Below are 11,495 nucleotides of genomic sequence, written 5' to 3'. Positions count from 1 at the left end.
TGTATTGTACACAGCTTTAATATACCTGCCGTATCTGAGCCTGAGACATGTTGTCATTTACTGAGATTATGGGCTTCCTGTTTCGAGATCAGAGCACAGTCCTTCTGTTTACGTAAATAGTCTGCAGGAAATCAATCATGTAGGTACATAAAATGTTTTTATTGCGTTATAGAAGACATCCTGTCAGATCTTGTAGCTCAAGCTGCTGGTGCCCTTTTGCAAGACGTTTCAATATTTCATTACAAGAGAAAAAGGTTTTGTTTGCAAGTGGTGCACTTTTGAAAAATGTCCCAACAGTTTTTTGGTTTTTTTTGTTTTTTGTTTTTTTTTTACAACCCTCCATTCTCCTGCTTCCTGTCTCCACTCCACTTCATAGGAAATTCCAGGTTTATCCCGAACTCCCAGAGCAGGTTTGGGCAGTTCTCTTGTTTACCTTTTCCCCAGCTCCACCCCTCTGCCCTGCCACTTCCTGATCACCTTGGCCTGTTAGAGGTGAGCAGGTTCTGAGCTCACACAGGAGCACTCTTCCCCGCTTTGGGTTGCAGAATTCCCCTAAGACCAGCAGTCGGATAAAATTTCCCCACTTGAAGGGTGGCAGCCAATCAGCAGACTCCGTCACTGGGACAAAGTCCTCTTTACTGAGTCATTTAACTCTCCTTTGCTCCCCCCCTTCACCTCCGCGCTCAACTGTCTAATGTTACACCCTCTGTGAGGCTTTACCTGTCCAGGTGAACGGCTCTGCTGAAAGTGAACGTCGATCATGAAGACATGTAAGTATACTTTCCCCTCTCAAGTTGAGTTTTTATTCAGTGTGGTTGTCTTAAACATGCTAACAGTGAAACTTTGTCAGTTCCAGTACCTGTTGCTGGACAGAGTTATTTACATGGAATTCATTTGCATGTGAGAGTGTGTGAGAGTTCACTTTACATGCATGTAATAGACATGGAGTGCCTGTAGTGATGTTGTCTGTGTAGATCTACTAGTACCTATGTGTGTGATTGCTAATCTCAGTTAGTGTTTAGTACAGTCTGTGCTGATCCACTCAGCCATTCTGATATTAGAGACACTTGACAGAGCTTCGCATCTGCCCGCAGCTGTTCTCCCAGACTGAGGTGTCAGGTCTGACTCAGGCTCACCGTGGAGATATGCTATGAACTGAGAGAGCGACCAGCATACACAAACATACACACACAAGAGCCTTATGTAGAGGTTATGGAAAGGGCAGGAATTACATTACTCTGCTGCTCCAAAGCCCATATGCTCATTCCTAATGGAGCGAGATGCTTGATTTGAAAAGTACTGAAAATATTATGTAATGCATGTAGAGGCATGAGAAAATGTGTCATGATGAGATTCTAGACAGGGTGTGCGTGTGTGTGTGTGTGTGTGTGTGTGTGTGTGTGTGTGTGTAATAGTGTAATTTAGGTCCTAATTATCAATAAAGATAATTGTCCTGTTATATTCTGTAAAAAAAATACTGTTTGTGTGGTTATGAAACAGATGTCAGCAGAAAGAGGGAAAAAAATGGCTTACTGGAATTTTCAGTGTTTCAGTGACATGTCTGAACACAACAGACTATGCTGTAGTGTGTGTGTGTGTGTGTGTGTGTGTGTGTGTGTGTGTGTGTGCGTGCGCCTATAACTCCAGGCTGCCTAATGTTTGTTTGTACTCAAGGTTCATGTTTTATTGAGCTGCTTGGGGGAGCAACACTGATCTAGTATCAGCATGCCATTCTGACTTTTTATGATCTGATTATGTTCATGAGCAACTCCCACTCTGCTGTAATGGTGCTGGTGAGCGTGGGCCCTGTGATTGTGTGTCAGCCTGAGTGAATGAGTTTGTTGTTTCTATATGACTCACAGAGCAGTTTGTTGTCTCGACAGTGTCAACACCTGCCATAACTACAACGATCAGGTGTGCTCTGTGTCAGCTTCAATACTCTATGGAAGGAATTTCAGTTCATGCAGCTCATTAAATAATGATTAACAAAGTAGTTATGCAAAAGAGGGCTGTGTTACATTGTATCCAGCGCGCTATGCTCACATGCACTTGGCTGACTGCGCCTTTTCCTTCGAGGGTGTGTCTGTTTGATTGATACAGATATGATTTGATTTTGTTGAACATGAGGAGTGGGTGTGTACACAGCAACATGCTAGCTCAGGGTGGACAGCAAGAGTGCCAACGCAGACACATTTACCTTGACGTTGGGTTGTTTTTTCCACACTCAATCGTTCGAGAAAAAGGAGCTGACTCGACACAGCCTTGTATCATTATTAACTCGTCAAGTCATCCCAGATCGCAGGAGAGTAACCTGAGAGTGAATCAACAGCCTTATTTACATAAAATGTGCAATGTGTGAGGAAGAAGGTGGAGGCTATCTTAGACAAACAACTCTCCCAGCTCTCAATAGTTGAAAAGGGATGACCTATTGAGCCAAAGCTTGACGTGACTTTGGTTCAAAGACAAAGGAGACAGTTTTTCATTTGAGCTGTAGTTACAATCCAAACACTACTTTTTCTTTCATTTTGTGATCTATAGAGTGGAATGGAAACATGGACAGAATGCAGCCAAAACCTCACATTTCTCATGCATGTTATATCGGATTGCAGGTGTAGCTATTAAAGGAACAGTGTGTAGGATTTAGGGGGATTTAGTGGCATCCAGTGATGAGGACTGCAGATTGCAACCAGCTAAAACTTCTCCCAATTAGAATTTTGTCAGAGTTCTTTGACTGGGAAGATTTTAGCAGACCTGGTGATTCAACCCAGTAGAAACACTGAATATAGTTTCACATTAAAAATCAGTATTTCTCCGGCATTGTTTGGCATGTCGGAGACAGGCCACCAGCCTAACACCTGCAAATGTGTGCTCACCTTTTTCTCAGATAACTTGGGGTGCTTTCAGAGTTCTCTGGCTTTAGTCCGAATCAGGGACTGATTTTATTTCAACGATGCATAATCACTTAAAGTTGGTTCTTAATCTCACAGCAGCGTTTACAAGTGGACCAGATAAAATGCCCGAGCAAGAAAGATCCAGGAAGTAAAGCAAACGTTGAAGAAGAGTACACTTGCAAGATAAATGTGACACTTTCTAATGTCACAATGGAGGGACAACTACGCAGGTTGATTTTAGCGCTGCTTATCGTGGACTATATTGCTGTCATTGTTCATTTTAGTCAAAGCATACAGTTTGAAAACGAGGCGCGGCTCCAACTAGAAAACAATGTTTTGATGCATTGGATGTGCTGAATGTGCATATTAAGGCAGTACAGGAGGAGGTGCACATTAATAATCCTCCAGGACTGTAACATGCTCATGTTTAACCCAAACAATGTGTCATGTGACTGCAGTTGCTTCACATCCAGGTCGGAACACCTTCTCACCACAAACCAACCGCACCAGAGTTTGTTTGTAACTGAAACAAGACTACCTCTTCAAGAAGGTCTCGGTCCGGTTGTTGGGTGTGCACCTTGTGTTCCGAACCATGCTTAGGGGGCAAACAAACTTGAGTTGGATTGAACCGAACCAAACAGGGCAGGTGTGAAAGCAGCCTTAAGATCCAGATGTTCAGGAGGTTTTTCCCAGGGGCTGAATTATCCACAGAGATCTCTTCCTCTCCAAAACAAACAGACACGATGATATAAACCGTCAAAAACAACACCAAATGAAGCAGTTTGACATTAAAAAGTCTGTTTTTCTGACGCCCTCATTGCAGAGGAGCTGTTTACTACAGTGGCCAACACAAAAACACGAATGGCCCTCTCTAGAGCCAGTGTATGTTTTGTTTTGTCCATTCTGGACTACCGTAGAAACATGGCGGTGCAACGCAGCAATCTTCTCAAACAAGGAGCCCCTCTCTATGTAGATATAAATGGCTCACGTTAAGATAAACACAGTGATTCTAATTTTATTATACATTATACACCAATGGAAACACACTTATTACCTAATATTCCAATTCTGCCAATATATCCCCCTAAACCATACACACTGGACGTTCAAAAAAACACATCTGTAACATGTAGTCTTGTCATTGTCTCCCTAGAGCAAAGAGCAGAGTCCCAACAAGACTGTTATAGCGGTGTTGTCTTGTCACACCAGGGATTAGGAGTGAGCCAGAGAGAGCTGATGCTCCTCAGGCGCAGGCGTGTCCTCTGTGTGAATGTGCCCGCCTGTATGAGTGGGTGTGTTGGAGGCATGCATGTGGGCATGTCTTTGCATGTAGGCGCATGTATTTTTGTATAGGAATTCTATTGTTATTCTGTGATCTTCAATCCAAGCACAAATTATTATGACTAATGGGTTCCTGTAATATGCCATCCATTTTGTTTCAGACGACAGAGTCATATATTCTGATCCCTTTACTTTATACTTTTTGTTAGTTATCTTTTCTCTTCTAACACAAAAGTTTTCCAGGAGAGAAAAGCGAACAAACTTAAATGAGACTGTGTTATCCTGATAAGATCAGGAATTGAAGAGAATATCAAACCACCTTCATTTTTCATTTTCTTTAACTTTGAATCACTTTTTTTTTTTTTTTTTTTTCACATTTTCTGCTCCCGCTGGCAGATATTTGCTCCCCCCCTCCCTCTCTATCCCTCCCTGTCTCTGGCTTTTCTTGTGTAATGATGAAAGTGCTCTGCTCCATAGATCAGGCCAGACCTCAGACGCAGCAGGTGCCACAGTCTGTGATGAATCAGCCATGTTACCGCAAGCTCTCAGTGGGAAAGTTCATCTTTGTTAAGACTGCTCAGCCTCTTCTTATTAGCTGTCCCCTCCCAGACACACCAAAGACACTGAGCTTATATGGCTGTCACAACTGCACCATCCTCACACTGCTTATGTAAAAATGAGATGAAGACGGCCTGTTTGTTTTGACAACTCGGCGGTTACTCTGTAGATTTGTTTGTACTTGTAAGTACGCGGCCATATTTGTCGGCATTAGCATATTGGGATTCACATCAAAGTGTATTGTTTGCTAAGATTTTATTTAGAGCACTGGAATGTGTGCAATTAAAATAGAACTAGATTATTTAATAGACTCCAAACACAAGTTTGTTGTTGGTGTTTTTTTTAACAAGATCTAGTGTCTCATTAAGCAGCCAAGACCCAATAGTGGGTCCAGAAACAAAGCTTGTGGAGTGCCAACAAGATGGCTGTTGCCAAGGTGACGTGTGTCTGACTGAGCCCATCTGTTCGTGTCCATGTGCTCAAGGAGCCTGCCTGTTTTGAATATGACGTGTACACTGGCACGCACGGTGTCGAGCACAATGTAAACCTGTGTGGCAGTTATGGAGAAAAAACCCCAGTGTGAAATCATGTCACATCCCACAGTAGTGATGTGTTTGTCATGCAATACAGCGAGCGGGTGCTGGAGACTTATCTGTGTCTTATCTGTCCCTACACTTGCTGCTGAGATGAGCAGTATTGACGTTCCTGCATCCAGGGAAAAAATCTCTGTAGTTCAATATCACTTCTCTGTGCCAGTGGAAGAAATCAAACTGAGGGGAAAAAAAAACCTTGCAGGGCTGCTGCACACGTCATATGCTGCTGTTGTTCACATGTGTGTGAAAGAGAAGCTCTGCTCCGGCAACACAGCTTATGAATATTTTCACACCCTGTTTATTTGACATGATAACTGTGCTGCTGTCTTTCTTCAGCGGTGGAAAGTATTTATTCAAGTGCTGTACTTCAGTACAATTTGAGGTACTTCTGCTTTAATTTGATGGTACTTTATACACTTATTCTACATTTCAGAGGCAAATTATGCGCTTATAACTCCACAATATTCATTTGCATAATTACTGGTTACTTTTTAGGTCCAGACATATTAAACCAGTGGCTCACAACCCTTTTAGTGTCAATGTGTATATTTGGGTCGATGTTACGTTTCAGATGTCTGACCTGTTAGCAGTTCGACCAAAAAGACTTTTCTCTTCTACATTTCTCATATTGCAAAGATGAAAGAAAATGTCCAAATGCGTTGTGTATCAAAGTTAGTTTTCTCTCTCCCTCTGATTTATCTGGTGAATCTTTGCAGGGCCCGATCACCATGCTAGGAACCCTGAACGAAACTACAAGCTGTATATTAAGATACACTGTGTTAAGATACAGTGTGCAGGTTTTAGTGGCATCTAGCGTTGAGGTTGCAGAATTAAAACTTCTTTGATGTGCCAAGCACGGAGAACTATGGTCGCCAATGCAAAAACTCAAATAGCTTTATCTAGTGCCAGTGTTTGGTTTGTCTGTTTTGGGCTAACTAAAGGTGACCGGGCTTTTGCCTTCAAGGCCTCTGGAATTCTCTGCCTGCGGTTAGGCTAGTTAGCACATTACCCGTTTTTAAAGCACTGCTTAAAACATATTTTTAATGGGAGAGCATTCCCCTTTAATGCCTCATTTGTGCTTTTGTGATTTGTAACTTTTGTGTTTCCTTTGTATTGTTTTGTTGTTTTTTTAATGCACTTTGTGAAGCACTTTGTAACCTTGTTTAGATATAGTGCTACACAAATAAATGTTATTCTTTCTGCCAAAAGATGCCCCTTAATTCTACACACTGGACCTCGAAAACTAGCTCCACCTTGAGCGGCTAACACCGTGCTACACTGATGCCCCAGTTATCAAGAATCTAATAATATCTTACACAATAATCTGCACAATCTTTCTGCACAACCAGTTTTTCTACTTTTGATACTTAAAGTACATTTGCTGATAATACCTATGTAGTTGTACTAATAAGGGCTCTTTGCAAAATTCAGAGAGTATGAGTTGCCTGGTTGGTAGCTAGCAGCTAATGTGCTAACTCCATAAATAGTGTTAAACAACGACAACACTGCAGACAGAGCTAACACACACGCAGAGGAAGCGTGACTTCATTCTCTACTCAGGACACAATAGATTCACTATATCTTTACAAAGCAAATGTATTAATGCTCTGAATGTCACAACAGAGCTAAATACTACTGCTTCTCACTGTATTCTTTTTCCCCACAGAGTTCCTGACAGACCTCTGCTGCTAATGACCTCCTCACCAGATGCAAGAAGACATCCTGAGTCCAAATGAGTATCCAGGAGGACAGTACAGAAACTGAAGGTGCCACGGCAATGGCCGAAGCATCGGCTCCACCCCTTTCCCCCTCAGACTATAGACTGTTGTTTCCTAAACTGTGCGCCTCGTGTGGCCACAGCCACCAGCTGGAGGAGAACCATGAGTACCTTTACAAAGACGAGGTGGACGATGACCTCGTGTGTCACATCTGTCTGCAGGCGCTCATCAAGCCCCTGGACACGCCCTGTGGACATACCTATTGCCAAGAGTGTCTCACCAGCTTCCTGCTGGAGAGTGATTTCTGCCCCGTGTGCCGGGCGCCCCTCATGCTGCAGAGCTGCAGGAAGCCCAGCCTGCTGGTGCACAAGCTGCTGGACAAGCTGACCGTAGCTTGCCCCTTCACTGACCATTGCACTGAAACAATGTCACGTGGTGAACTGGAAGACCACATCAAGAGCAGGTAGGATGGAGGAAGCAGTTTAGTTTATCCCCACACTCATTGTAAAAGCAGTTTGTTAGTCACAACATTTGCAGGCCAGTAACTAAATTTTCTATGAAAGAAAGTCAGATATAATCTGTGCTCTTATTCAACAAGTAAGCAAGTACTTAATCCTTTTTCATTTTTAATTCTCTTCTATTTACCCGTGCTATCTGGTAAAAACTACAATGACCTGTAGTAAACACACACTCTAGGTTTCCCACCCTCTTCTGCCCATCGTCATTAACCCGCAGCTCTGGTCCCAAAGGGGAGAGTTCTTCCTTCAACCAGGCTTTCATCTAAACTCGGCCCAGCTCTTCTGTTTATATCATTAAAAGACAGTACTTTGGTTTCTCTCAGTCTGGATCTGTTTTCATTAATGCTCATTAACACTCCCCTAGCCCAAAGGCCTCTGGGATAATTAGTGCATCTCGCCACACATCACACACAAGCAGCAGTGTGTTTCCTATTCATTTGCACTTTATGAAACTCTATAAACTCTAAAGAAGTTGTGCCCTTCTTTCTGCCCCTTCTCTCTGTCTTATCTCCCACCACCTACACGTGCACTCTTTGTGTCTTCTTCCCCTGTATTCTACCCCATCCCTCCCTTTACTGTTTTCTCCACATTGCTCTATTGTTTCCCAGTCCTTCCCTTCATGTAGTGTGAGTATCATAATGAGGTGTGGAGCTCTGAGGCCGACTCCCGCAAGGATTCAGCTGCTCACCCGTAGTTAGAAAGTGTTATCTGTGGAGGTGAGAGGCCACGTCCTGAGGGACGCCTCCACACATTGTGTGCGAGGATGTGAAAAAGTTACTGAAAGACCCATCTCAACATTTCTATTCCGTTCACTTATTTTGCTGTGGTCCAGTGATTGTGGCTGCTGTTTATACAGTGAGTACATGTGCATTTCTCTGAACGGTTTTGTCTAACAAAGCTGGGTATTGATGTAATGTTTGCCTAGTATTGAGTTTTAACATGTTGGAATGGTCAGGATGGTTGGATGAAATGTCAGGCCTTAAGTAATGACCTCCCACCGAAAGTTAACGTTGATTGTTTTTGAGGGACCTTTGGATAAAAGAAAGTGGTCATTATTTCTACCAAAGGTTTTGTAACCATAATAGAATAGTCATTTCAACCCAAACCATGATGTTTCCCAAAGCCAACAAATCATTTTGTAAACCTACACAAACCTTAACCACATCCACAATTTTTAAGCACATTTGAATCCAAAATACTTTCTACAGCAGAATCTGTGATATGATATTCTGTCTGATTCTCAATATGTGTATGATATGCCTCCTAGTACACAACAGTTATTTAGCTGGGCTGTGCTTGCTGGTTGAGAGAGATATTTGCAGAGGTGTGGACTTAAGTCTCATGACTTGGAATTGAGTTGAACACGGGTAACAAATTTGATGACTTTAGACTCAACTAAAGTCAAAATCAAGAAGAACTTGCAACTTGACTTGGACTCTCACCAGCAACTTGTAACTTCACTTGGACCTCAGCCTTCTGATCTGAAAAAGGCTGGGAGGGCGTGGCTCATCACATAAAGGTGTATAACATCTCAAGGGTTTCACCCATCACCACGCAACTTTGTAGGCATATGACCACACATAATCTGAGGGGACCCCTCCATTATTGACCCCATCAAACAAAATGGGGGCACTAGAGAGCTCAGTTCTTATCTAGGCCTAACCGCCATATGGATTTTTACTAAACTTGGTAGATATGTAGAACAGGACGCCTCAAGGTGACTGGAGAAATTTAACTCTAACTGGCAACTGGGTGGCGCTATAACAACAGAAAAATGCTTCAAAATGGCTAAAATGCATAATCACGGAAACTGTCAGTGTGTCATTCTGTCAGTCAGTCATTCTGTCTGTCCCACGTTTTTCTACTCACTGACGTGGTCAATCTATGTGAAACTGCAAATAGGCATTGAGGATTGGCATAGGTAGAAGGTGACAAAGCTACCAATGGGTAAGGACTAGTCGGTATATAATTTAAAAGTATGCGACACATAAATTCATAACATTAACAATACCAGCAAGTCAGCGCTTAATTCTCCAGATTCACCTTGTTTGAACTAGTCTGACAGCATCCAATCAAGTTGCATGAGAGAACATGACGAGCTAATGTTAAGCTATTTAGCTTCAGCTGGAAAAAAATAGGGAAAAAAATGAATTACAGTATGAAAAATGTGCAGGTCGAAAATTACTAATGGAGACGCAGACGCAACAACTTCTAACTCTGCTCAACGTGTAAAGTTGTGCAAAAACACTAAGTTGAGGCGAATATTAACATAGTAGAGAGCTATGTTTAGCCAACGTGACTTGCAAACAATGACAGTCCTAAATTTCAACAATGCCATTTTAAATATGATGGAAGTTTAAAAGGGTATCACGGGGAAAAAGCCAATAAGGCAAAGAAAAGTAAAACACTTTTCTACTTTTTTCTGTATCTAGACACCGAGATACATTTAAGAGACTTGTAAATGACACCATCCTTCCCTGCTCATATCATTCTGCGGGTATACTGGTGCCCATAATGGTAGCGCTCACTGTCTCTGGCCATACCCCAGAATCTGGCAGAGGGTCAGGAGTTGTAAAGACTGAGACAGCCACGCCATCTGGTCAGAGCTGATTTCATACCCATGTAATCATTCATGACCTTTATTGGCCTTTTGCTTGGAGAAATTGTCATTCTGGACACAACCAGTGCAATCAGGAGCAAAATCGTAACCATCTGAACAGCAGTATTTCTCGGCAGCTTTGTTACTTTGCCCTGTAAGGGCTTGCACAGACTTCAGCCGAAAGAGCCTCCCCACCCACTCAGGTATTTTCTGCTTTTTAGCCAGTTACGTGTAGCTACATGTGCATGTGCTGCTCCAAACTGGTTTTATCTGCTCTGAACAGCTCTCGCTCTCATATTTTTTATATTAGTCAAATTAATTTACCCAGAGCTCCATGTGTGTGTTTAATTGATGTTCTGCCGTGAGCATGATGGATTTTCTTTTTTTTTCCTTCTTCCTCTTTTTTTGTGAAATATACTTGTTTTCAAGTACACTTTGAAAGCCCACAGAGGAATTCATCAAAGCTTGTGTGAATATTTGAAAAAGAAATGAGAGTTCCTGGCAGTTACTATAATTTTATTCTGCGTGGTTTAATGTGGCAGGTAGTTTTTATTTGACCTCGCTGTTGTGTATGTTTGTATGAGAGACACAGACAGAGAGGGAGAGACAAGGCCACGTAGCCAAAGCCAGATTGTTCCTGTCAGCAATGGTGCAGTTTCAAAAGCCTACCATGTGGTTCTTTTCTTAATGGAACGACAAATAAGTCTCCAAACCTTTCAGATTGTTTGTTGCAGAACAGCACAACCTATCCCTCAACATTTTAGCTGACGTCAAGCTAACATAGTTTGTGACTGCTATCCAAGGCCACTTCTTTAGGTCGCTGTCTCATCCCTCAGGCGTAGAGGGACGAAGGAGCTACATCACTTTTTCCATTTAATGCTATGTTCATAATACGAGCGACAACACAACAGCGTGACCAGCTACATTACTGCTGAGTCACAATTGCGCTCGTGTGTGTCCTCTACTTGCCACAAAGCATCTTGACTGAATGTCATCAAAAATTAGTATTTGTCTATAAAAATATCTGTTTTTATCTCACATTTTGCAGTCCCATGTGCTCTGCAATGCACATAAAGGTAGCATAGCATCAGCTAACTGAGCTAAACAACACGATACCACAGCTAAAAACAAAACATATAATTGGTTGATGCTTCGGCCTATCAGTGGAGCACTGGAAAAAAAGTTGAGAACAGCTCAGCTTTGATTTGTAGTGTGTCAAGGTCCACATCGACAAGTGTCAGGCACCAGTTTATAGCTTCACGTTACCAGTTTCCATTGAAACGACTTGTAGCCTGTTGCTGTGTTGCTCGTAGTGTGAACACAGCATAAGGCTGCAT

At 42.4% G+C, this 11,495-nt stretch overlaps 1 protein-coding gene across 2 annotated transcripts in view; it reads left to right on the top strand.

Moving 5' to 3' along the window:
* The first annotated feature begins 500 nt into the window (after positions 1 to 500).
* The window catches only part of lnx1 (ligand of numb-protein X 1), a 46,195-nt gene continuing 35,200 nt past the window's right edge, over positions 501 to 11,495 (top strand). For both annotated transcript variants that reach the window (XM_049588545.1, XM_049588543.1), the window contains exons 1-2: positions 501 to 770; positions 6,990 to 7,504. In XM_049588545.1, the coding sequence (XP_049444502.1) occupies positions 7,056 to 7,504 (449 nt within the window). In that variant the 5' untranslated portion in view covers positions 501 to 770; positions 6,990 to 7,055. The remainder of the gene's footprint in view (positions 771 to 6,989; positions 7,505 to 11,495) is intronic.

This window comes from Epinephelus fuscoguttatus, linkage group LG10, assembly GCF_011397635.1.
Source record: "Epinephelus fuscoguttatus linkage group LG10, E.fuscoguttatus.final_Chr_v1".
Classification (NCBI taxonomy): domain Eukaryota; kingdom Metazoa; phylum Chordata; class Actinopteri; order Perciformes; family Serranidae; genus Epinephelus; species Epinephelus fuscoguttatus.
Note: the sequence above shows the minus strand (reverse complement) of the source record. Positions and strands in the feature narration are given on the sequence as shown.